A 26,977-nucleotide genomic window follows, 5' to 3' on the forward strand; every position below is an offset into this window, starting at 1 on the left:
TTATTTTCCTTTAATTCTGTAATGGAGGGCACTGAAGAGAATGGCCAGAATTTTTATTTTATTGTAAGAAGTACTCTCTCATTAAATTAAATACTAAATTTCTGTAACAGTCTATGCTTTTAAATTATATTTGGCCTTTAACTGAAGAAAATTCTGAGGAAATGATACATATTTCCAACATGCTGCTAGTTATTTTAGCTGTGACCAGAGTAGCCCAATAATGCCACTATGTTTTTATGAAATGCCAGTACTCTGCACATTTCATTTCTTAAGCTTTCAGTTTTAATGAAGTATTAAAGTTGAGCTTTTTGTTTCTATAAAAATTTTTGTGTCTGTTAAAGTTGAAACTTTTTTTCTATGAAATAGATAAATGGTGAAAAGAGTGAAAAAAGTGAGACCACAGAGAAAGGTAAGTGTGTGCAGAAAGACGGAGTTCTTTAAAGTTATTACTGAGATCTTTTAATCAGAATAAGCTTCAGATTTTACATAATGAGATTCTTAACACTATGTCTGACCTACATGTAAGCGTTATCATTTTTCCTAGCCTGTGCAATTATACTGAAAATGTTTTATATTCTGTACTTACATATCATGGGGAATATTAATGGTGATGTACAACTGAAAACATGGAAACCACAGTTGGTATTTGTCATTGTTTTCTTTTCAAGGTGTATTTTAGCATAGTGATTGAGAGCACGGACTCTCAGAAGTCAGACTGCCTGGGTTGAATACAGGCTCCTCCTCTGAGTTTCCATCTTCCTCTTGAGCTTGTGACTTCATCTCTCTACTTTAATTTCCCCATCTGTGAGGTGGGGATAATAATCATACCTATTTCACAGGGTTGTTGTGATGGTTGATTAGGTTTGTGTATGTGTAACTCCTCGAACACAGTAAATATTGTATTAGCTGTTAGTACTTATGGTTCTAGGTGGTAGAATTAATTATTTAAAAGCTTTTTACTCCCCTCAAAAAAATAAAAAAATCTAAATCAGTAATTTGTATGTTATCTATAGATAGTATTGATGCTCCAGTAACAAATATGTGACCTAAACAAGACTTAAGTGTTCCTTTCTCAGAAAAGGTTTAACTTAAATATTAATTGTATGTTAACACTAAAATTAATTTTCTACTTAAAATATTACCATACAACAACTTAAAAAGTAAACTGAGTGTAGTAAGTTACCTTCCTGAAAGCTGTTATCAGTTCATTCTAGGGTTAGTTGTTTTTTTCCCTCCCAAAACAACTTTATTCATGACACATATTTTTTAAAAAACATCCCACCCCCGGAAATGAGCAAAAAAAAAAAAAAAATCCACCTCCCACTTCTCTGTTCCCATTTCCTTCCATTCCCTCCAAATAAAAGGGGGGAAAAGGCAAAGGAAAACAAAACAAAAAATGCCCCAAAACAAGGTAGTTCATTTCCCCGGGGGAAGGGAAGGGGAATTTATACTGGAGCCCTTGGGAGCAGACCAGAGATCTTCTGGCTTCAGAAACCTGCAAAGAATGACACTTGAAACAGAAAAAGAAACACAAAAGGAAACAAAATGGATCACCAGGCAATCTAGACAGGCAGGGAGCCAAAAAAGAGGGGTGGGGTGGGTGGTAGACCTGGCAGGATAGGAGCAGGCATGAGGGGACTGTGAAAGTTAGGGAGAAGATAGAGGGAAGGACACATGCCCATCTCCCCTTGGGCAGCCCCCCGTGGGGTGACGGGGGACAGGGGAACAGGGGAAGCAGCTTGTGCACTTGAGACATGTCCACGGCAAATTGCCAGAGGGAATGAGCACCCCCTGCCCCACTCCCTGGGCCTTCCCCTCCTCCCCAAAGCAGGTCCCTCCTCAGCAGTTAGTTACAGGATTCTCCCCCCTTCCACGGTGTTTTTTTTGTTTGTTTTTTTTTTTAATATTTTAATTCTTTCTCTTCCTCTTCCTTCCTCCTTTTTCCCTCTTTCTCCTAATATACACTTTTTTTTTAGTAAGGAGAATATAAGGTTAGTTATTATCCATGTGTTCCTTTGTATCTCAGCCCGCGTAGATGTTACCCTTCTTGGTGGCTTGTTCTCCAATTTAGTTCTGTTGTCAAAATGGTCTTGATAGTTAGAAAGGGAAGATGGTTATTATTAGCAGCTAGGTATTTTAGGGTAGGAGATGGTGTGACTGCTTTTCTCACAGCTCGCGGCTGAAACAGTTCTTTACATATTTAAGCTTCTCTGTAGTGTTTCTTAATGTTTCACTTCAGGTGGGAGAAACTGGAAGACAAAAATGGCAACATAGGCAATATTTATTTTGGTTAAATACTAAAGGGCTAGATAGTAAATATTTTAGGTCTGGGGTGCCCTGTGGTCCTTGAGGTTGTAGCATCAAAGAAGCCATAAACAATGCATAAACAAATGAGTGTAGTGTGTTCCAGGGAAACCAGTTGGCCATAGTTTGCCAAACCGTGGTGTAGAACACAAATAACAAGCTTTTGGCTTATTACTCTAGGAAACCTACAGGTTTTCCAAATAGCCCCCATAAGACCCCATAATACTTTTAAAAAAGAATTTAGAACCTTTCAAGAATTTTTGTATCGTAGATGTTTCTTCTAGTTGACATTTCTCAAATGGCTTAATTTTTTAAAGTAGAATAAGAATATTTTCATGAGACACATTAATTTATTTTATACAGCAACAGAGCCAACACCAGATGTTGTAATTTCACCAGCAAGTTTTGCTATTTAAGTCTTTAAAAATGAAGCATTGAACTAGTTTTTCGATAAATGACAAAAACATAAAATTCTATTTAATGTTAGTTTAAGAGGCAATAAATAGTATGATGGAATAGCAAATATATGACTCTTCTAGGAAGAGCTATGCTTGTCCTGTGTATAGTGATATATAGCACATGGAACTGGGTGTTTCTTGTCACTTACATTGTCTCTCTGGATTCCAAGGAACAGTCACAGCAAAGGAGCTATATACAATGATGATGGATAAAGACATCAGCTTGATTATAATGGATGCTCGAAGAATGCAGGATTATCAGGATTCCCATATTTCAAATTCTCTCAGTGTTCCTGAAGAAGCCATCAGTCCAGGGTGGGTCATTGTATATTTAGATAAAATAGTAAGCTGTGGACAGTAGTAAATGTTACTCCTTGGCATCCAGGCTAAATGTGATTAAGTAGCCTTTTCTTTTCCCATTGATCTTTTCATTCTTTGCTCTGTAGTGGTACACTTTACCCTTCCTGAAAGGTAGTATAAAGAACATTCCAGTTTGGCTGTTTTTTTCCTATCTGTGGCATTTGGACTCTTATTAGAAGAAAAATGAAACTGCCTTTGTGTGTCCTCTTTCCCCAGCTGTTTGTTGACTAATTTCTCCTGTTATTTTTTATTTATGAGCTTGTGAATCATATACACCAAATTGACTGAAATTGTGAACTGCCTAATTGTTTTCTATTTTGAAATTCCCCATACTAATATCTGTTGAGTACACAAGTACTTTTTGACTACTGTGAAACTTAAGATGAATTTAGGTTGAATTCTATACCAATGAATATTACCAAGGAATTGCATACCAAGAAAATTACTACCTTTTAATTTCTATTTCAGTCCTTCTGAATTAGTTAAAAGAAGTCTTGTTTGGTGCCAGAATTCCTTTTTAGTATTGGCTAATCTCCCTTTCTTACTTGAGAACAGGCCTTAGAGCTCTCTGTAGGCAACAGTATGTATAGCTAACTGATGTTGAATACTGTATTACTAGTTTTTCATTGTCTGTTTTAAAATTTTAATACAATAAAGTATGCATACAAAACCACCTTTATCGTATTTATCCCAGTGAATTTTCAAAAACTGAATTCATCCATTTAGCTAGCATTTGGTCCAAGAAATAGAACATTACTGTCACTCCAGAAGCCCCTCTTAATGCCACCTGTCAGTGGGTACCTATGTCTCTACCCACCCAAGGCAACAACCAACAGAATAGACTTGTTTTTGTGCTTTATGTAAGTGGATTCATACATCTAAAGTCTTTTATGTCTGGCTTCTTGTACTCAACCTTATATTTGTGGGTGTCATGTATATTATTGTGTGTAGTTGTAATTGACTTAGTCTCAGTGCTATATAGTGATCTATTGTGAGAACATAGAATAATTTACTGATCTAATTTACTTTTAGGATTATTCTTTACTGGATATGATGCTGTTTTTCCATGTATATGGGAAGGTACATTTTCCTGTTAAAATAAATTTAAGCAAAAGGTCACTTTCAACCAAATAATTAAACATTACATAATAGACAAGATAGAACAGAGATGCAGCCACTTATGAAGGTGATACATGAAGTTTGGGGAATACTAACCAATACTGTTGTTTCCAAAACTAGTATTCTGTAGAATACTAATCTTGAGTTTTTAGACAGAGTGCATTTAGGCAAATATACCCTTAGAGTCAGAAACAGTCCTTAAGAATATCATGTTTTAAATTTTCTCATTCTTCACTGACCAAGCATCTAGTCTCTGTATCTCAGGTGATAATTATTATGAAACAGTATTTTATATATTTTTTTCTTTATTTCCTAGAAGATACAGTAACCAGCATTATTATATAGGAACAGGATTTTTTTCCCCCTTAAATAGTTTAAACCATTTTGTTTTACTTAGAATATAAGTTTTACCAGTCCTGTCCAGCTTAGCAGTATCATCAGTTAAGAATTGAAATGCCGAGATACTTTGCTGGGAATAATATGGAGTTCCTTACCTGGAGTTGCAAATCTGTATTATTCATTCCATCGTTGAGCAGATACTGAGCACTTACTGTGGGCTGGGTTATTGTGGTTCTAAGTGCAAGGTCTGATCACTGAACAGACAAAAATCTTTGCTTCATAGAGCTTGTATTTTAAAAGGGAGGTGGGACAGATGATACAGACAATAAACCTTAAAATGTATGTCTGCTGTTGATAAGTGCTATGGAGATGGGTGTGTCAAGTGTATGTTGAGGTGAGTATTAAAATTTTAGTCCATGAAGGTTTCATGGAGAAGTTATTCCTGAGCCAATCCTGAGATAAAGGAAATGAGTGATGCAGTTGTCTGAGGGAAGAGGGTTCCAGACAGAGGGAACAGAAGAGGCACTTAGGCCGGAGCATACCTGCATCAACCAGGAATTACAAGAAAGCCAGGGGTGGAGTGGAGTAAGGGAGAGTGAGTTAGTATGTAGTGCTGAGGAAGTTGAGATAATAGGATTTGAGGGAGGAGCTGTGCAGTAGGCTCATTATAAGGCCTTTAGGTGAGAACTTTAGCTTTTGTGTGAGTGCAGGAGGAGGTAAGCAGCCTGCTTTAACGTGTAGTTGGTGGTGTTCACAGGTGATGGTACAGAAGGCAGCACAGCAGAGCAGCTAAGAGCATGGACACGAGCCAGACTGCCTGGCTCAACTTGGCAGCTATGACCTTGGATAGGTCACTTCAGCTGTTTGTGCTTCAGTTTCCCCATCTATAACATGGGGATAATCATGCCTATTTTATAGGAATATAGTGAGGATTCAGTGAGAGTCAATGAGAATAAAGGATTTAGAATAGGACCCAGCACATAGTAAATGCTGTACGTGTTTGTTAAATAAGCATTTTGGTATTTGGTTAACTTAATTATCTGAGTAGGTATAAGAGAACTGAAATATAAATGATGTTACCTAGGTGACCCCCATCCCCAACTGTTTATATTTGGCTGAGAGGTATGACTTCCTCTATTTTTAGTTTTGGCCCTTTTTAAAAAAAATAAAATAGAAAGTCAACTGTGTCTGTTTCTTTAGTCTATGATAATTACTAAAATATGTTCCGATATTATGCAGTAGTGAAATTGTTAAAACATTTTAGGTTATTTAATATCTTAACAGAGTCTGACCTTAGAAAGGAAACTGTCTTAAAGTTTGCTATGGTGTGATAAAGACTGTAGAACAAAGCTCAGCATCTTATGTTAGTATATTAGGACCTTTTGTCTATTTTGCCCCAATACAAATGTTAATACATTTCAGAGTCACTGCTAGTTGGATTGAAGCAAACCTCCCAGATGATTCTAAAGACACATGGAAGAAGAGAGGGAATGTGGATTATGTGGTACTTCTTGACTGGTTTAGTTCTGCAAAAGATTTACAACTTGGAACAACTCTACGGAGTCTGAAAGATGCACTTTTCAAGGTTAGCAAGTTTCCTTGTTAGCTTACTGTAATTGCAAGCCTTCTCTGGTTGTTAGAAAGGTGTGTTGACTAGTTGATTATCTTAAGGACAGGAGGCCCTGCCATGTTTTGGTTGTAGATTTTTGAAAATTCAGATTTAAAAGACTAGTTTTGAATCATCAAATAACAATAAACTGATCTTTATATAGTAGAATATTAGAATTTTCAGAAACATAATTCTGACAAACAAATTGTCTGAAAAAAAGAATTATTTTTTGTTATGAAGCATAAAGGCAAAGGAAGAAGTCACTAAGGAAAAAAAGACTGATAGATTTACTATATAAATTAAAAACTTAGATGTACAAAAAAATACCATAATATTTGATGTTGGAAGACAAACAGAAATATTTGCAACAAACATGGCAGTGATTTAGAACACCTAAAATCTGAAGAGCTTTTGCAAATAAATAAGAAAATTACTTAAGATAAAATAGTGAAATAGTGGACACAGATAGACATGAACAGAAGAGGCTATGCAAGTGACAACATAAAAATGTCAATTTGACTAGTAATCAGAGACATGCAGATTGAAATAGTAAGTGCCACTTTCATGATAAAATCAACAAAGATAAAAATAATAGTTTAATTTGTTAAATTATTAAACAGTGATAGCACTGAATGCTGGTGAACATGTAAGAATAAACTCATTCTACTAGTAGGAAGGTCAATTGGCCAACTAGTTTTGACCTAAAAAATTGGCAGTTTTATAAAGTTCAAACTAAGATACATGAAATTTTAATGTATGATAAAGCTGACCTAACAGATCAGTAAGGAAGAGATGGATTGAAATGACTGGTCTGGGGACAGCTGGCTAGCCAGTAAGTAAAAGAACAGGAATCCCTACCTCATTTCTTAGACCATGTTGGATTCCAAATGGGTAAAAGATATAAATATGTTGATTGAAACAATGAACTGCTAGGAAAAAACATTGATAGGTGGTTTTATTATCTTGATCCTATACCAAGAGGCTAATATATTTGACTATGTTTAAAGCACCACAAATTAAGTAAAAGTCAGTTAGGAAAAATACTTGTAACAAATATGACAAAGACCTATTTTCCTTAATATCCAAAGTACATTCCCTATTTACTAACAAAATAGCAAACTATAGAAAAATGGGCAAAAGATGAGATTAGTTAAGTCATGGACTATAAAGGGTTAATAAACATATTAAAAGATGTTCAGCTTCACTAATAAGTGCTAATTGAAACAACCCATTTTATGTCCACCAGTTTGGTAAAAATTATAAAGACTTATAATGGACATTCTCATACACTCTCAGTAAGTGTGTAAATAGTATTGTCCTTTTGAAGGGCAATTTGGTGGCGTCTACCAAACTTTTAAACCAATAGTTCTATTCCTCGGAAGTTGTTTTACAGAAATATACAGACAAATTTTATAAGATCATTTCAAAGATTAGCAGTATATGTTAAAAGCCTTAAAATGTTCATGACCCTTGGCTCAGCAACTCCACTTCTGGGGATTTTCCCTAATGGGAGTTCATTGGATGTGTACACGTATAAGGGTCTTTAGTGTTTATCTCAGCATTGTTTATAATTAAATCAGAAAATAACAATAACCAAACAGGTGATTGGTTTACTTTTGGGGTGTGTATATGTGTGTATATAAAATAGAGTATTATCTGGTCATTACAAAGGATGATATAGCTCTTTATTAATGTTCATACAAGAGAAAAGCAGCATCATAAGTTTCATTATTTTATAAAAATGAAATTTAAAGTGTATCTACATAGAAAACTGTAATAATAAACTCTAAAATGTTAAAGTAGTATCTGATGAGATTATAGGTTATTTTTGTTGTATGTTTACTTATTTTCTTACTTTTCTCCTAAAATCATAGATTATTTGTGTGGTTTTAAAAACTTGATCTATCCATTTATTTCATTTAGTGCTGAATTTTGAATTCAGCTCTCATTTTTTTCATCATTTACAAGATGAATCTAAGAGCAGTTTTAAAATCCAGGTTTGTTGTGTGTTTATCTGTCAAGAGACTGCTGCCACATTAAACACATTGTTTCCTTATTTTATAGTGGGAAAGTAAAACTGTCCTGCGCAATGAGCCTTTGGTTTTAGAAGGAGGCTATGAAAACTGGCTTCTTTGTTATCCGCAGTACACAACAAATGCCAAAGTCACTCCACCCCCACGAGGCAAGAATGAAGAGGTGTCTATCTCATGTATGTATGTGAAATTTTTTGTTTAAAATTGCTTCGGTAAAATAAACTTTAAATTATTTATGTTCTCAGGGTAATGTTCTTGGTTGTGTGTGCGTTTGTTCTATTAGATAGTAGTTTGTTTTCAGGCATAAAAAATACAAGATGTCCACAGCCTGGAAATTAATGTTTCATTCTTTACAACTGTGGTGGTTGTCACCTCTTTGTTTACGTTTAACTATCACATATAGCATGCATGAGATGTTAAGTACTATTTATGGGATTGGCTGTTCTTTCAAAAATATTATTATTCTTTTGGGGATTTTAGTGGATTTTACTTACCCCTCACTGGAAGAATCAGTTCCTTCTAAACCTGCTGCCCAGATGCCACCTCCTGTAGAAGTCAACGAAAATATAGAGCTGGTAAACAGTCAAGATGAGAGAATGGGACTGCTGAATGTATCAGCCCCAGCTGAACCAATTGCTGCTTCTAAATCTGATGTTTCACCCGTAATTCATCCAGTGCCTATTATAAAGAATGTTCCACAGGTATGTTCCTGATTTCCTTTTAACTTTATTGGCTCTTTTCTTTTAATATTGTATTAAGTATATAATATAGAAATATGTATGTAGAATATATACAATTTCAATACTTTAGAAAGATAAATATTGAGAAATAGCTGTAGGTTTTGGTATCTGTATTGCTATAAAAAATTTTCGTTGTAATTCAGTCTTACTGCCTCAGCAGTATTAGAAGAGAGAATTCAAAGGAAGCTGGGTCCATTTAGTACAGGCAGTACTAATGAAAGACAGTATTACCACAGTGAACTTCCACGCTTTTTTAATTATAATTTAATTCATAGTATTTTCCCAAATAGTTTGGCTGAGATGGTATATATTTTGGTTTTGAAACAGTACTCTAGTTCCATTTCCTTAGAGTTTGACACTTAAATAACAGGCATGTCTTAATTATTTTAAAGAGTTCAAATAACTAAGATGTTACAATAAAAAATGCAGCATCTTTCTCTTCATTAGATTCTACTTAAAGAAATGTTAACTAATTCTCTCCTATGCATTTTCCAGTAAGATTTTTTAGCATTTATTTTTAATTTTTTTCTTCAGCTATATTTAAACAGTATTTCACATTTAAAGTGGGTTGTGATTAGAAAATTTAGTCATTGTTTTGTTATAAAATGAGGTGGTTCATTTCTTCCTTTTTTTTAAGGTCTGCTTTTAATATTTCAGATTAAGTCTTAAGACTAAATAGTATTTGAATAAAATTTTCTTAAAATGTAAACTTAAGAAATTCAAAAAAGAGCTTATGATACTGCACTTCCTTTCAACTTAATCATCATGTTATTTGAATTCGAATCCCTTTGTGACTTTCTGCAGTGTATGCAATTTATAAAAAATATTTTGAGGATTTCCTGTATGAAAGAAGACAGAAAGATTTACAGATATGATTAAGCCCTGGATTCTGTCTGTTGTTTAGAAGGAGAGACTTATACAATATCAGCCATAGCATAAGGCAGAATATCATAATTGTTCTTAATAGTCACTGGAGCACGGAGCAAGGAGAGAAATTCTGACTGAAGGAGGGTATCATCAGGAAGGTCTTCATGGAAGATGTTGTTACTGGCAGATATTCTTATTTTTGTTTCAGTAAACTGTATTCCCAAGAAATGATGTTAGGGTTGCTTCTAACAATTTTGTAGGGTTGGTATGCTGTTAAATTGAGGTAATTCCTCAACTTGTAATTAATGTCTTATGTCTTATGAAAGTTGTTATGGAATATTTTATTCACTCTCTCTGCAACATTTACTTACTATCAGGCACTGTCTCTACTCTCCTGAAGCTTATATGCTAGGAAGGAAGAAAGATTTTAAACCAGCAATTATAGTTACTTAACTAGAATCCCAGTAAGTACTGTGAGGGAAAAGAATAGATATGAGAGCATTTATCAGGGGACTTGGTTAGTCTTAGGAATCAGGGAAGTCTTTTTTTCTAAGGGAGAGATATTTAAGCGAAGACCTAATGTGGTGGTGGGCATTACCTAGATGAACAGCTGGTAGAAAGGCCTGAGTCAGGAAGGAGCATGGTTATATTTGAAGAATTAAAGCAGGGGGTGGGGGGCAAGTATGGTTGGTATATGAAACAGTATGAGGTAAGATTGGAGAGAGGCAGAGGTGAGTCCACACGGCCATACAGGCATGGCAAGGATTTTAGATGTAATCGAAGTACAGTGAGTAGCTACTTAAAATTAGGTTTTAGGTTGGTGGTCAGATTTATGTTTTAAAATGATTACTCTGGTAACAGTGTGGAGAGAGAAATTTGAAACATGAAACTCTCCGTTTTCAGGTTTGAGCAACTGTTTGCATAGTGGTTAGGTTGCATGAGATAAGGACCTTGCTTGTGGGAGGAAATCATGAATTCAATTTTGGCCATATTAGGTTTGTGGGTATATGTGAGACACTCACATGGAGATTCTGAGTAGGCAATTGGGTATGTGGAACTGCAGCTTTAGTCTAGGTATGCCCAGGTCCAGGTTTTATGTTTTGGAATGAACTCTTCATATACAGAACACAGCAGGAACATTGCAAGTGTGGGTGGAATCAAGAGGAAGTAGATGCCAAAAGTGCCTTATGAGAAGTCTTGACATTGGATAATTTACGATGTTTTGGCAGATGTTGTCTCCACAAAGTAATGGATCTTTTATCACAACTTGATGTCAAAAACTGACACTACATTCACATTCCTGGATTTTGACAAAAGTATGTTTTTCACTGTTTTTGTTGATATAGATTGATCGTACTAAAAAACCGGCCATCAAACTGCCTGAAGATCATAGAGTGAAATCTGAAAGTACAGATCAGGAGCAACAGCCTCCTCAGAATGGAAAAGTTGTTCCTGATCGATCCACAAAGCCAGTATTTCCCCCTCCAACTGCCATGTTAACAGATGAAGAAAAAGCTCGTATTCATGCAGAAACTGCTCTTCTCATGGAAAAAAACAAAAAAGAGAAAGAACTTAGAGAAAGGCAGCAAGAGGAACAGAAAGAGAAACTGAGGAGGGAAGAACAAGAACAAAAAGACAGAAAGAAACAGGAAGCTGAAGAAAATGAAATCACAGAGAAGCAACAAAAAGCAAAAGAACAAATGGAAAAGAGAGAAAGTGAACAGGCCAAGAAAGAAGATAGAGAAATCTCAGCAGAGAGGGGCAGAGAACTAACAGGAGTAAAAAGACAAAGTAAGAGTGAACAAGAAACTGCTGATGCCAAGAAATCTGTGGAAGATAAGGGGAAAAGGTGTCCAAACCTAGAAGCACAGAAAAAGTCAACGGGAGATGTGCCCTCCACCTCTGTGGCAGGCGACTCGAGTTCAGGCAAGGTAAGCAGAAACAAACAGTATACATTGCCAATGAAGTGTAATAAGATGTATATAAAAAGATGACACCAGTAGCATTCCATAAACAGGGCAGACATTTTAAGTAGTTTCTAGGAGGTGATACCAAGATTTGTACTGATCCACCTACATTGGCTTACCTACTCTTCTTTGGTTGGAAATAAAAGTGCTTTCTGTGTCTATGAAAATGCAACATGTTTTTGATAATTGAGATAAATAGCTACATTCTTCATTTTTTAAAAAATATTTTACTTATTGTATTTTTTTTTTTAACTTTGGGGGGAGGAGGTAATTAGGTTTATTTATTTTTAGAAGAGGTACTGGGGATCGAACCCAGGACCTTGTGCATGCTAAGCATGTGCTCTACCAGTTGAGCTATACCCTCCCCCAACATTTTCATTTTTATGCTTCATGTTTGATCATCAAAAGATGAGAATGAAATACAATCCTCTGATCCTAGAATGGAGGAATTAGGTTTATTGGCTGGTCTTAGGGATCAGCGAAGTCTTTTTTTCAGATATTTATGTGATAGGATTTGTATCTGCTTAAAATATGTCCAAAATCAGTGACATCTAAATGAACCGACATTTATCTTTGTGTATAATGATTTTTTTTGGTCAGGTCTATGTCATTTTATTTGTAGATTCATCAAATCAATAATATTGGCAGTAACATCATTAATATTGCCTTTTTCTGCCCTTGGCTATTCCCCAACATTGACTCACATAATTTTGGAGATTTTTTTGTTGTTATTCTTTTTTAACCTAATAACACCATGCATACTTTTCATGGTTTTTTGGGTCTCTTATGCAAATTAAGAATTGCCGTTCCCTTTTGAACACTAAATATGTCTTTTAGTTTTTTTTTAGTCTACCTTATTTTTTTTCTTCCAGTTTTATTGAGATATAATTGACATACAGTACTGTGTAAGTTTAAGATGTACAGCATAATGATTTGACTTACATACTTCATGAAATAATTATCACAATAAGTTTAAGGAACATCCATCATCTCATATGATACAGAATTAAAGAAATAGAAACATTCTGTGTGTATGATGAGAACTCTTAGGATTTACTTTCTTAACAACAGTATATAATATACAGTAGTGTTAATTACATTAGTCATGTTGTACATTACATTCCTAGTACTTATAACTGGAAGTTTGTATGTTTTGACTGCCTTCATCCAGTTTCCCCTTCCCCTACCTCCCACCTCTGGTAATCACAAATCTGGTCTCTTTTTCTGAGTTTGTTTTTGAAGTATAACTGATCTACAACACTATGTTAGTTCCTGTTACACAGCATAGTGATTGAATTGTTGCGTTCATTTTTGGTGGCGTCTTCAGGATTTTCTGTGTGTAGTATGTCATCTGCAGATAAGTAAGTTTTTAATAATAGCAAGAACAGCTATAACCCTTTTTACATTTCATGTAAATGGAAGTATATTTTTGGTGGTGTAAATACGAATTCTGATGGAAGATGAAATGCCATCTTTATTGAATTTTAATTTCGGTATTTCTCAGGTAGCAATTCTGGCATACACAAGAAATTAATAATTCACACTAATGCCACATTTATCCAGGGAACACTTATCTGGTAACTTCAGTTATCAAAGATAAAGCTCACATGCAAAAACCTTCTAAACACTCCGGGTTAGGGAAATGAAGCCCATGTTCTAAAATTCTCTTTATATTCATATATAACTTTATATTCATAGGAGAATCAGAACTTAAGAGCTCTTACAATTTAAATATTATTCATTATGTAGCTACTATATACCAGATTGTTTTTCTACATTATCTTACTTATTCCTCCTAATGACAGCTCCATGAAGTATTCAATTTACAAATGAAATTGAAGTTTAGAGATTAAGTAATTTGCAGATGAATCACATATGCACTGAGATTCCAAAGCCACTTTCTATCTTGATACACTTAGAGGCAGGCAGTCTTAAGAACTTTAAGCATTCATATTTCTAGGGTCATTTAGTATTATAGAAGCCAAATAGCCCTACAAGTCTAAACAGCCCTGAGGTGATCATGTGTAGTTTTTTATGTTTCCTATAATGTAATACGTGAAGAAAAGTTAAGGTTGCATTTATTGTATGGTCCTTTTAAAAGTTGGCAAACTGTGTAATTTATTCTGGAATAAATTTTATTTAAATTATCACAGATTTAAAAATTTTTACTTTATTCTTGTTTCTAAAATAATCTGTAAAATTAAAGTGAATTTTTTTTAAAAAACTGTAAGTTCCAAGAGGATATAAGATGGATTTTGCCCTTTTGAATATTGTTCTGTATGAAATTCTATAATCTCTTTCATTCTCTTTAATAATACATTAATGTTTTCAAAGCATGACCACTTTCAAGGTAACCAAAATCATAAGAGTTTAAGTAAAAGGATAGTGCTCACAAAAGGCTATGGTCAGTACACAGTAATGACCGACATCTTATACTTTGCTGTAGTTTATGAATGAGTGCTTCATAATCCACTGTGATTTGCATCTTTTTTCCCCTCATGATTCATCAAAGTTTCTTAGTTCTTTACCTTTAGTGTTAGGAAATCCCACATGGGCCCTGCCACCTTTAATTAAGAAGTATCTAATTTGACAATAAAATTTTTAAAAAAACTTCCAAAGCCCTCATTTTTTTCTCTTTTTACATTTTCAGTCTGATGGACTTGCTTGCATTAGCAAGTGATAGGTAGGTTTATACTGGGGTAAAGTTGAAGTTTTGTTTTACTTTGATTTTAGTCATTTCACAGCCTGTTAAGATTAAAGGACAGCCAGAAAGTGGAATTCTAAAGACTGGAACTTTTAGAAACAATACAGAAGACACTGAAAGAAACAAAGTAAGCAGTAGTTCACTGGGTTGGGGAAAAAAAGACCAAACAAACATGGATTATAATCATGTGGTTATCTCTGCTGTATCATCATCTTCTTTCTTCATAACTACTCTCTGCGGGAATCTTCACTATCTTTGATAGCTCTTTTTCTTTATTTTTACTTGATTGATCTATTTATATGCTAAAGGGCATAGATGCTTTCTTCCTATTTAAAGTACGACACTATATTCTATTTATTTTATGGAATTAAAAGATACTTAAGCCTTACTGTGTGTCCAGCAGTTCTACTTCTGGACATATATCCAAAAGAATTGAAAGCAGGTTCTCAAGAAGATATTTATACACCCACTTTTATAGAGTATTGTTCATAATAGGCACGAGATGGAAACAACCCAAGTATCCATCAGCAGAGGAATATATAAAAAATGTGGTATGCACATACAATGGAATATTAGTCAGCCTTTAAAAAGGAAATTGACATGGATGAACCTTGAGGATATGCTAAGTGAAATAGGCCAGTAACAAGAGAAGAAATACTCTGATTTCATTTATATAGAGTACCTAGAGTAGTCAAATTCAGAGAGGCAGGAAATAGAGTGGTAATTGCCAGGAACTTGGGGATGGGAGGAGTGGGGAATTGTTGTTTAAATGGGTACAGATTTTTAGTTTTGCAAGATTAAGAGAGTTCTAGGGATTGGCTGCACTGTGGTGTGAATATACGTAATGCCACAAAGTGGCATTTCATCACAGTTTTTAAAATATTTAGGCCTTTTACAGAAACATCTTTGCCTTTGTTTTTGTTTAAGAGCTTTATTGAGGTATAATTTGCATACCATAAAATTCACCCATTTTTCGTGTACAGTTCAGTTCCGAGTTGCAAAACAGTTTTGACTCAATCCAATTTTAGAACATTTCCATCACACCAAAAAGATCTCTGTGCCAGTTAGTAGTCACTCCCCATTACTACTTCAAGCTTCAGGCAACCATGAATCTAATTTTTGTCTCCATAGATTTGCCTCCTCTAGGCATCAAATACATATATACAGTCTCTTGCATGTGTCTTCGTTCACCTAGCATACTGTTTTGAGGCTCATGCATATTGTACCATGGATCAGTAGTTTCCTTTTGTTGCTGAGTAGTGTTCCCTTGTGTGGTTGTACCACATTTGACGGACATTAGATTGCTTCTGCTTTGGGGCTGTTATGAGTAACGCTGCTATGAACGTTTGCATTCAAGTCTTTGTTTGAAAATATGTTTTCATTTCTTTGGGGTTGACACCTAAAGTGGAATTATCTTTGTGTTTTTGTTTTTCCAGAAGAACTTTAAAAAAACCACCGTCATAGGCTTGTGCACACACATACCTTCCCCTTGCTGTGGTAATATTAGGCTTGAGAAAGCATATAATTCTTTATCTTTGAATTTGTTTTAAAAAAATATTAAGGGCAGCCAACACAGGCTTTTTGGTTCAATCTTTTTTGTTCTGTTTGTTTTTCTAGACTCGAGAGCCTTTAACAAGAGCGCGAAGTGAAGAAATGGGGAGGATCGTACCAGGACTGCCTTCAGGCTGGGCCAAGGTAAAACTCAAAATTAGCACAGAAATAAGTAACTTAGTCCCTGTTTTTAAAAAAAAACACACACACACACACATTTATTTGTTTATTCTACATCTCTCTAATGCAGAATTTCTTCATTATAGAAAACATAGTTCATTTCTCTAATTACAGCAGGGTTAGGTTTCTCAATATCCAATCTGGGATGCTGGCTACAGTATATATAATAGCATCCCGACATTTGTCATTTAGAAATAGTGTATCATTTTAAAACCTAAAATTCTTTGAAAGTTTATTTATAGAAGTAATTATCACCATCTTATTCAGATTCTTTTAATCCAAAAGTAAATTTAGCAGTGGAATACTTTTGAGTGATTTTTTTGGTTCACTTAATGTTCATTGTTTTTTGACTTATGTTTTCTCCCTCCTCCATCTAAAGTTCCTTGACCCTATCACTGGAACTTTTCGTTATTATCATTCGCCCACCAACACTGTTCATATGTATCCACCGGAAATGGCTCCTTCATCTGCACCTCCTTCCACCCCTCCAACTCATAAAGCCAAGCCACAGCTTCCTGCTGAGCGGGATAGAGAACCGTCCAAACTGAAGCGCTCCTACTCCTCCCCAGACATAACCCAGGCCATTCAAGAGGAAGAGAAGAGGAAGCCAGCGGTAACTCCCACAGTTAATCGGGAAAACAAGTAAGTTTATCCTAACTCCTCAAACTGAAATAATCTGCTACGTTTGAAAACTTTTGCTCTAAACATATCAGTTTATTAGTGTCAGAGAGTCAGAAATTTCAGTGGATGGCTGTATCAGCCATTGTTATTTTCTATAGAGAGAAAAAGAAATAAATGGATTAAATGTCTTTGGTATTTCTCCCAAGTACTAACTTAAATATATCACAGAGTATTATAAGTAGATATAAAAGTGTATACCTTGTTATAGTTTAAGGCAGAGTGTCATAGACTGCCTAAAAGTTTTTCATAAACCTCCTGTGATCCCTGAGTCTCCCTTTGAGGGCCATAATTTATAGGATTGTTGAGTGTATCTTATTGCAGCTCTCAAATTCCAAATTTTCTTAAAACTCAGTAATGTCGGAGCAAACTTACATGGTATTAAAATAATAAGCGTTATAGTGTATATCCGCTTCTAATCCTTATTCTTTTCCCTTTTCCCTCATTGCATTTGTTACTCTGTTCACAAGTAGTGATCAATAGATTCATTTAAGTTTTCCCCAAACAGTATCTCATTTAGATGTATTCCTGACTTTACCCCTTTTTGAATATTCTGATGATCCTGGCTTTGATTGATAGGGTTATGAGAAGATAATTTTCAAACCTGCCTACCACTTCTGATCATTAATTTTGGGGGATGTGGGATAGATGGAAGTAGAAATAAATGGATGTTTCTATTTATAATATACACTCTCTTAATTGCTAAGGAATTCTAACTAGGCTATCTTTTTGGCCCCTTCAGGTTTCCCCAAAAGTAGTTAATATGTTTTCCTCTTGAGACCTTACCCTGCCCAGGAGGGAACTTACCTGGAGGAGCTGTTGTAAATTCTGTAAATCTAGTCACAGACTTTAGGGCTCACTGTTAAAACTGATGAGATTTAATTGTCTTGAGTCATTATTAAAGTTGGTTAATTTGAAAGTTTTAAAAACTATAGCATATGCAGTTTATGTATTTTTTTATGTATGTATTGACCGGAGAAAGAGCACATGAGTGCATACACCGGAGCCATCTATACACAAAAGCTGATTGAAAAATAGTTTAATCTGCTCTCAGGATTCCTTTCAGAGGTTGGAAATATGCTTAGGATTAGTCATAAAAGAAAGAGCCATCAGTTAGGAGTTTTCTCCTAACTGTAGCAGTGCTAGCAGTTCTACATATGAATCAGATACATTAAATAACAGAAGTCTTGGAGGCATCCTCCAGTCCAGTGCAGTCCAGTATGGTGGTGGTGGTTTTGAATTGTGGCTAGTGTAACTGAGGAGCTAAAGTTTTAATTTTATTTTAAATTTAAATAGCCATCTGTAGCTAGTGGTTACTACCGTATTTGTCAGCACAGCTCTAGACTTTAGGTTGTAGTACCCAGATAACCTCTGCCTCCTTGCTATTTACTCTGCAATATGTACATATACATATTTGTTTATTCCTTGTTTGGCATTCTGGTTGAATTCAACATTTGGTGATGCTAAACTTCCTGGGATCATTTAAGGAAGTTTGAAAGAGCCTTCTCTACTAGAAGACTATCTGTTCATGAGAAGCCAGAGAATCTATCTCAGGGTTTCCTTAAGAACCAGGGACCCACATAGGAGGTTAAAGTTATTAATTATATCACAGAATATAACCAGTGTTACCTAGATGCTAAACGTCCTATAAGACCCAGAACCTTATGAGCTAACTTAATACCTATTTGCGAGATTACTGTGTCCCGTGGTACAGGCGCTGGAGCTTGCTGCCCTTTGTAGCATGAACTTTAATTTCAGATGCTGAGCATCTTAAGATATCTTGTACATTTTTTCTTCCTCAGGCCAACAAGCTACCCTAAGGCTGAGATCACAAGGCTTTCTGCTTCTCAGATTCGGAACCTCAATCCTGTTTTTGGAGGATCTGGACCAGCTCTCACTGGACTTCGTAATTTAGGAAATACTTGTTACATGAACTCAATACTACAGTGCCTCTGTAATGCCCCACATTTGGCTGATTATTTCAACCGCAACTGTTATCAGGATGATATTAACAGGTAAAGAAATTTCATACTTTTTGCAATATAAAATTAAAAGGGTGATCTGATCACACGTACTTACCACTCATCTCCAGAGAAGTCAAATTCCGGAAGAGGAATATATCTTTGTTCTTAAGAACGATGGAGAGGAAAGCCTCCTCTAATTGGTAAAGGACACACAGGAAAGGAACGATGCAAGAAGGCGGATCCTCACTGTCATAAACTGGAGCCTGTTGCTAAAGAGGAGACAGTGCAGGGCTGGCAGCCTAAAGAAGCAAGCTGGAGGGTGTAATCAAAGTACAATTCAGTTGTGTATGTGGTAATAAACCTGTAAATAAGTACTTTAGGGTAGAGCATGTGAATAGTTTAAGGTTGATATCAAGAACCCACTGTAACTTGACTTTATATAATTTCCTTTATTGCTTTTTTTTTTGGTAACTCTTAATTGCAAAGGTCAAATTTGTTGGGGCATAAAGGTGAAGTGGCGGAAGAATTCGGCATAATCATGAAAGCCCTGTGGACAGGACAGTATAGGTATATCAGCCCGAAAGACTTTAAAATCACCATTGGGAAGATCAATGACCAGTTTGCGGGATACAGCCAGCAAGATTCACAAGAACTCCTTCTGTTCCTAATGGATGGTCTCCATGAAGATCTTAATAAAGTAAGAAATTTGATATTTCTAAATTGCAAAGACTCTTCAGGGCTGCTCAGCATTGTACTCATTTTTATAGCAATTTTAAATTATACTTGGTGATTGTTCAGTGCTAACTGATTCAAATCTAGTGACTTTGTGCTATAGCACGGAACTATAAAATACATCTGATAGGTTTAATATTTGAAAGGAAGTATATACAATTTATATTTACTTACTAAAATGTTAACAGGTTGTATTATGGTGAGAAATTTGTAAAGGTTGCTGTAAATTTGTAAAAATAGTTGTTGGAGATACTGTGTGTGTGACCCATGCGCCCAAAAGAGCCATGTGAAAAGTTACTGAGGCATCCATCTCTACATAAATAACCAGGTTGTCTGTGTACTGTGGCTTCTTTTTAGGACCAAGCTGTGCTCTTTCAGATACCTTTGGGATCACATTTCTTACCAGCGAACATATATACACATGCACACATACACACACACACGTGTATGTGAGGATGTGTGGATGTATGTTGTGTGTGTGGAGACAGTGTCTCCACCCGTGAGACACGAACAATGAAGTATCATCTGTCTAGTTGTAGCCCTGACTCTGAGATATGTGGGGTGTCTTCTCTTCAAAACCAGACTTCTGAGCTTAAATGAAAATTTATTAAGAAACTGCAGCAAGTTGCACCCTTTTGTAAAGTGGGTTTTGGGGATCTGGGAAGGCTTTTTTGGTTGGAACTTTTTTGTAGCACTTGATGAGATTAGATCTCCTTTATGAGAAGAACCAGAAGTGTTTCTAAATCTGCAGTGTTTGTATTTAATACACTCTTTCAGTTGTATATTTTAACTGTTGACTTCAGGATATTAACAGAGTTTAAATCTTATTTCTAGGCTGATAATCGGAAGAGACATAAAGAAGAAAATAATGATCATCTCGATGATTTTAAAGCTGCAGAACATGCTTGGCAGAAACACAAGCAGCTCAATGAGTCTATTATTGTTGCACTTTTTCAGGGTCAGTTTAAATCCACAGTACAGTGCCTCACCTGTCACAAAAAGTCTAGGACATTTGAGGCCTTCATGTATTTGTCTCTACCACTAGCATCTACGAGTAAATGTACATTACAGGTAAGTTTAGGACTGAGAGAAATAACAGAAAAATTGTTTATATGCACATACAGATGTCCTTTATTCAGCAATTTCTGTTGTTTACCCCTATAAACATTGTATAGGTTAAAACCCACACAGAAATTTTGTTTTAATTAGGCCTGTGTAGATTAAAAAAAATTAAAATAAAAAAATTTTTACTTTTAAAAGATACTTTCTATAAAATATTTCAGAGTTGATCTCAATAATATATTTCTTTAACTGTGCATTTATTGAAGAAGTTTTAAAAGTTGATTTGGAAGATTGTATGTTGACTTTAATTTAGGTCCACGTTTTGTAAGAATTTGCTCTCCATGGGGATATCAAATAAATATCCCATTTTCCACACAGCAGTTTCTTAGCTTGTTGACACCTTCAGTGTTAGCTTCCTCGAGAGTGTGATTTCCTTCAGCAGAAGCTCCCTGAGCCTCCAGGACACGCAGGACTTCTTCCCTCCACCACTGGCAGCACCACCACTCACCGCACTCTCTGTAATTGTGGGCTCCCATCAGCCTTCCTCACTAGGTCGTGCACTTGGGGCGGGAACTGTTTTGTGATAGTTGCTGTTGTGTTCCTTATGGCTGGCATAGTATCTTACTGAAGAGATGCTCAGTGATACTATGTTGAAAATATGTATTAATGAGTATCTACTACTTGTTTTTGCCTCCAGGACTGCCTTAGACTATTTTCCAAAGAAGAAAAACTCACAGACAACAACAGGTTTTACTGCAGTCATTGCAGAGCTCGACGGGATTCGCTAAAGAAAATAGAAATCTGGAAGTTGCCCCCTGTGCTTTTAGTGCATCTGAAACGGTAAAAAGGACGAGTTTTTCTATCTGTTCAGTACACTTTAGATGAAGGAATTCTAATCTTTAATTCTAAACATTTTGTTATAGTGCCTGCTTAGGATGTGTAACAGTGGAAGATTATGTGGTTATGGTGTCTCTCGGCTGTAAGGCAGAAGTGATGAGACTCCAGTTCACCTTAGCGTTTGCAGTAACAGCAAACTGACAGCATCAGCCACTCTTTGATGTAATTCCATCTTTAAAAATCAGTGAACTAAATTACTGCATTTCAAATGTAAAATTTTAAAATCATTACAAAAGAGGCATTGAAAATGTGTAAAAATAATGTATAACTTCAACACATATTAGCAGATATTTATCATTCAAACAAGAAACCAAACATAACAAAAGATTTAATACTGTGCTGAAAATGAAATACGTGACTTGTTTTTAAGTGTAATTTTTAAAGATAAATTGTTAAGGATGTCATTGTAGAGTGCATACATATTTTTGTCCAGGTTTTTCCAGCCGATGAAAAAGATCTGGCCCAACAGCAGTAGAAGAAGAATGGCTAGAGAGTTAGTTATAAACATGTGCCCAGTCTTTTGCTCTGATTTCCTTGTCTCTGTAGTATCCATCTGTGTAGTGATAACTTTGAGTCACTTTAGGAAAACCTTTTTAAAAGGAAGTTTCCTTTTTATTGAGAGCAATAATTTTTGTTTCAAAGAAAACATTTTTAAATTTTTTGTTTCATCTAATATTATTGGAGATTCTTAGGCAATGACTTATGTTAGTTTCAACATTGACATATTCAAATTCCTCTTGTGTAAATTTTCTAACAAAAGCTTGTTACATCAGTTGTCTTTGAGGATTGTGGAGGTATAGATAAATATTCTATAAATGGTTACGCATTTGTTCTGTTAAAATTTTTAATCCTGCATATTACCCTTGGAGAATATCTAAAATACAAATAGTTCAGAATTCCATTTCAAAAAAAAAAAATTCTGAAATAGCCATATTACACCAACCAAAATACCAGTACTTTGGTATTTAAAGGTGCAGAGAGAATGCCAGGATAATGGAATGCCATTGTTTCAATCAATAGTCTGTGCTTGCAATTTCAGCTCTAGTTTCCCCCAAAAGTACAAGCTTAAATCTAGAACAGTTCTCTGTCTTCCCTCTGTACTTCTATGGTTTAGCATTGTAACTGGGGGTTTTCATAACTTTTTACCTTTGTAGACAACTCAGCCAACAGCTCTAGCTGGCCTAGGGATTAAGGGACCAAGGGGTGGCCTCACCTCTACCACTCCAGCAAGACGTAATGTCTCTGCACCTCAGTTTCTGCATTGTAAAACAGAAATGAAACCAAATATCTTTTAACAGGTCCCTCTAGCATTAAAATTCTGATTGTGTGTTTGAAATGGATTTTATGGTCCTGTCTGAAAATCTATAAATGGTTAATGAACGAATTAGGGTTCATTCTGATGTCTTTGGTCTATCAGTGTAATTGCTGTAATGTTTTGCTCTGCAGTTTTTCCTACGATGGCAGGTGGAAGCAGAAATTGCAGACATCTGTGGACTTCCCACTAGAAAGTCTTGACTTGTCACAGTATGTTATTGGTCCAAAGAACAATTTGAAGAAATACAACTTGTTTTCTGTTTCAGTAAGTATCTCACTGAACTGAATACTTTTTCTTTCGAAGCAAAATTTAAAAAAGCAAGTTTCAAGTGGTCCCTTACCTCATAGGAAAGTAAGAACAACTTGAAGGTTTGAAATTATTGACATATTTTAAGTAATACAATTTGAATTGATTTTCTATCTTGTTTGGCACAGAATCACTACGGTGGGCTGGATGGAGGCCACTACACTGCCTATTGTAAAAATGCAGCAAGACAGCGGTGGTTTAAATTTGATGATCACGAAGTTTCTGATATCTCCATTTCCTCTGTGAAATCTTCAGCAGCTTATATCCTCTTTTATACGTCACTGGGACCACGAGCAACTGATGTAGCCACATAAGGAGAAGTAGGTTATAAGCTAGTTATCTTTTAAAAGGCTGAGCAACCCAACTCTTGAAATGCTTATAAAGATACTGGATAGCTACAGCTGGCCATTTAAAGGAATTCTAGGACAGTGGGAGCTGTGTTACTATCACCATATACTTCAGGTCAGTGCTAGTATCAAAAACTGACCAGTAACATTATTTAACAAGTATTGCAGTAAGCATTCCTTACAGGTACCATTTATTTCAAAACAACTTTTTTCAGTTTGCTCCAAAGTTAAAATAATTAACTAGCCAAGCATTATCATTCAACTGGTCTAAAAACCATTGTATCCTTTATTTTCCTTTTCACTGTTAATGGCCTTTTCACATTTCCAAATCCCAGCTTGATCTATGAATACTCTAGAATGATGTAAAGCAGATAGGAATGTATATGTATATATTTATTGCACACTTGCACATCAAATCGATGTACATAGTATAATAATGTGGTCCTTTTGTGAAGCCTAGAACTCAGAGGATTGCTTTTTTTTCCTTTTGGTCTATTCTGAGTAACTGCAGTGCTTTCTTAGGGAAATGACAGAGCAAAGCTATTTTTCTGTTGGCTTTGGGCTGTATTTGTGCACTAAATCTTTATCCTAAAAAATAAATGGAAACTTTTCTTTAATTTTTTAAAATGAGAATTTTCATTTACACCTACATTAAAATCTTAATGAGAAAAATAATTTAAAACCCTGTAAGTGTTCTGTCTTTAATTTTATGTTTCAAACATAGGACAACAGAATTGTAGATTTTACACACACACACACAGTCCTTATCCCACTAACTTGACTTAAAATTTAGTTCTCTTACTCTGTTGCTTCACTTGATCCCACTCCTCAGCTTGACCCAGAACTGCATATAGCACTTACGATTCTCGTCGGGAGTTGGGAGTCAAAGGAAGATAAAACAACACCTAGACTCATTCTATCACGAGTAGTAGAATTCTTAGGATTAAGATACGAGTCAGGCAGCGACTGCAAACTGAACTGCATTATGAAACACATCTTTACGAAATGATGTATTAAAAGGGATAGAAGAGCTTAGAATTTATCACTTACCTCAGGAACTCAGTTGTTATAGGTAAAGTCAATATAAACACTCCATATAAAAATAAGATTCTAAAGGTGCTTCTGAGAGATGTTACCTTTAATTGACTCCCAGGAAAATGGTGGCAGGCTGGGTTTTGAATTGTGAAATTGACAACTTTTCGCATTCTACAATTGGTCTAAGAGACTAATTGGCTAAGTTATCCCATCAATTAAATGTTTTCAAATCAAATTCCTAAGCTCTCAGAGCCACCTGAACAAGTTATTTTGGTTTAGCTCCATTAAGTATCTTTGGAAAATAATTTATTGGATATATATATATATAATTATGAGATAGTTTATAATAAAAATACATCATTGAAAACCACTGACTTTTGAAGCCTGAGCATAATGTGAGTGCTCTGAAGGCCCCCCATCCATTAGCACTGCATCTTTTTCATGCTGCCTTTTTCAGTGGGCCAGGACCATCTTTGTCATAGACTTATAAAAGGTTGTATAATATACCAGAAAGACTTAAAAATACCAGCAGTGATGCAAGATGCAAGAGTTTTAATGACAAAGCAAAACTTAAATACCAGTTTCTGATTGCTAGTTTTGCAGTTTTCAGGAAGCACTATTTTCCTAGCTCTTGCATTTTCGTATTGGTATAGAAAAGGGCTGGCAGCTATAGAACAGGAGATATGCTGTAGCGGTTTGAACTGAAGTGTCTGGAATCTCACTGACTCGTGTGTCATCAAAGCTGTACCAGGCCTGGGTCACTGAATTCTTGCAGAAAGCAGTGTAGTGGCCGCCATCCAAATCACCAAAGTGGTTCTAGGGGAGAAAGGAATGTCAGACTTAGTGTTTACATGCCAATACTCTTTAACTATTGGAACCAAAAAGGTAGGGCCAAGAGATATTTTTCATAATTGTCCCTTATACTAAATTAAAAGGAAATGGTAATTTTAAGTTCAATCATACATATAGCCTGACTACTATATTTTTCATACCCCTGAACTGCTTATATATTGCATCCATTGATTAACATAATCTGTGAATGAAATAGGGCAGTATTTGGCAGTGTCTAATATCATTAATACTTACTGAGCACCTACTGTACGTAGACTTAAACATCAAAGGAAATTTTAAAAGAAGAAAATAGTCATCTTTCCTCAAGGAGCTTACAGTTTAATTTTGAAGATAGGCTGAGACAGAGATGAAAAAAGACACTTAACGCTGGAACATGACATTAGAACAGCCGCATGTTGCTACCACACAGTTTGAGGCGGCCATGCAGCAACCGCCCTCTCAGTTGTCAAGGGCCCAACGCAGGACCTGCCCGCTCTCTTCTTCCCATGTCTTTCCTAACCCAGTAAAGGAACGTTTGAAACAAAAGCATGAGAACCTCACTTCTCCGAAGATGGGATGGTATAGAGCAGGAGTCAACAAACCATTTGCCCCCGGGCCAAATCCAGCCCGCTGCCTGTTTCTGTATGGCCTGTGAATTAAGAGTGCATTTTATATTTTTATATGGTTGAAAGAAATCAAAAGAATAATATTTTGTGACATGTGAAAATTATATGAAATTCAGATTTTTCAATGTCCTTAATTAAATAAAGTTTTATGGGAACACAGCCATGCTCACTCGTTTATGTTTTCCAGTGGCTGCTTTCACACTACAACAGTCAAGTTGAGTAGCTGCAACAGAGACTAGAACTGTATGGCCTGCAAAGCCTGAAATGTCTACTCTCTAGCTTTTTTATGGAATCCATTTGCTGATCCAGTGGTGTCGAGGGAAGAAAATGGATTCTGTGAATTCAGCTCTAATGCTACACAGTGACCTTCAGGAAATTATTTAACCTTTCTGTCCTTTAATTCCCACCCCTCCCTACCCCATTTTTTTTTAAAACAGCGTGGTAAGACCTGTCTTGTCTCATACAGCTATTACTTCTCTTACAGAACTAGCACATAGGAGGTACTTTCTAAATGTCTCCTAGGCCCTCATCTTCCCAGCTCTCCCCGCTACATGTTAGAGAAATAACCCAGAGCTGACAAGGATCCAGGCTCTGTTCCTGGCCTTTGCCGTGTGACTTTAAGCTAATAAGCTTCAGCTTCCTTATTTATAAAATGGTGCTCATAACAGTGTGATATAATTTGAGAAAAAAAAAACATCTGGTGGATCCAGATGATGATGTAATGATCTAACGTGATTAGACAGACCACAGTGGGAGTATGTTCAGTTTTGATGACTTAAGATTTTTTTTTTTTTAATTGACATAGTAGAAGATGGTGATGCATCTTCCCCAGTAATTATGGCAGACAGTTAGCTAGCCTGAAAGTCGTAGTTACAAAACTGTAAGGAACGCTGGATAAACCATGGTAAACATCCTTTGAAATATATGACTAACTTTAAAGATTGTATACTGAG

At 35.6% G+C, this 26,977-nt stretch overlaps 2 protein-coding genes across 8 annotated transcripts in view; one reads left to right on the forward strand and one right to left on the reverse strand.

Moving 5' to 3' along the window:
* Window positions 1-26,445, forward strand: part of USP8 (ubiquitin specific peptidase 8) — a 45,465-nt gene extending 19,020 nt beyond the window's left edge. For 6 of the 7 annotated variants that reach the window (XM_074366114.1, XM_074366112.1, XM_074366113.1 and 3 more), the window contains 14 exons: window positions 367-409; window positions 2,933-3,077; window positions 6,003-6,165; window positions 8,254-8,398; window positions 8,703-8,923; window positions 11,176-11,760; window positions 16,118-16,195; window positions 16,611-16,873; window positions 18,712-18,924; window positions 19,360-19,570; window positions 20,440-20,676; window positions 21,365-21,507; window positions 23,011-23,143; window positions 23,314-26,183. In XM_074366114.1, the coding sequence (XP_074222215.1) occupies window positions 367-409; window positions 2,933-3,077; window positions 6,003-6,165; window positions 8,254-8,398; window positions 8,703-8,923; window positions 11,176-11,760; window positions 16,118-16,195; window positions 16,611-16,873; window positions 18,712-18,924; window positions 19,360-19,570; window positions 20,440-20,676; window positions 21,365-21,507; window positions 23,011-23,143; window positions 23,314-23,499 (2,766 nt within the window). In that variant the 3' untranslated portion in view covers window positions 23,500-26,183. Of the gene's footprint in view, window positions 1-366; window positions 410-2,932; window positions 3,078-6,002; window positions 6,166-8,253; window positions 8,399-8,702; window positions 8,924-11,175; window positions 11,761-16,117; window positions 16,196-16,610; window positions 16,874-18,711; window positions 18,925-19,359; window positions 19,571-20,439; window positions 20,677-21,364; window positions 21,508-23,010; window positions 23,144-23,313; window positions 26,184-26,211 lie in introns of those variants that run through there. The other variant, XM_074366116.1, reaches the window with a different exon arrangement.
* USP50 (ubiquitin specific peptidase 50) overlaps window positions 25,192-26,977 on the reverse strand; it is a 33,447-nt gene continuing 31,661 nt past the window's right edge. The window contains exon 8 of the mRNA XM_074366124.1: window positions 25,192-25,383. Within this exon, the coding sequence (XP_074222225.1) occupies window positions 25,192-25,383 (192 nt within the window). The remainder of the gene's footprint in view (window positions 25,384-26,977) is intronic.

Source organism: Camelus bactrianus, chromosome 6, assembly GCF_048773025.1.
Source record: "Camelus bactrianus isolate YW-2024 breed Bactrian camel chromosome 6, ASM4877302v1, whole genome shotgun sequence".
NCBI classification, from domain to species: domain Eukaryota; kingdom Metazoa; phylum Chordata; class Mammalia; order Artiodactyla; family Camelidae; genus Camelus; species Camelus bactrianus.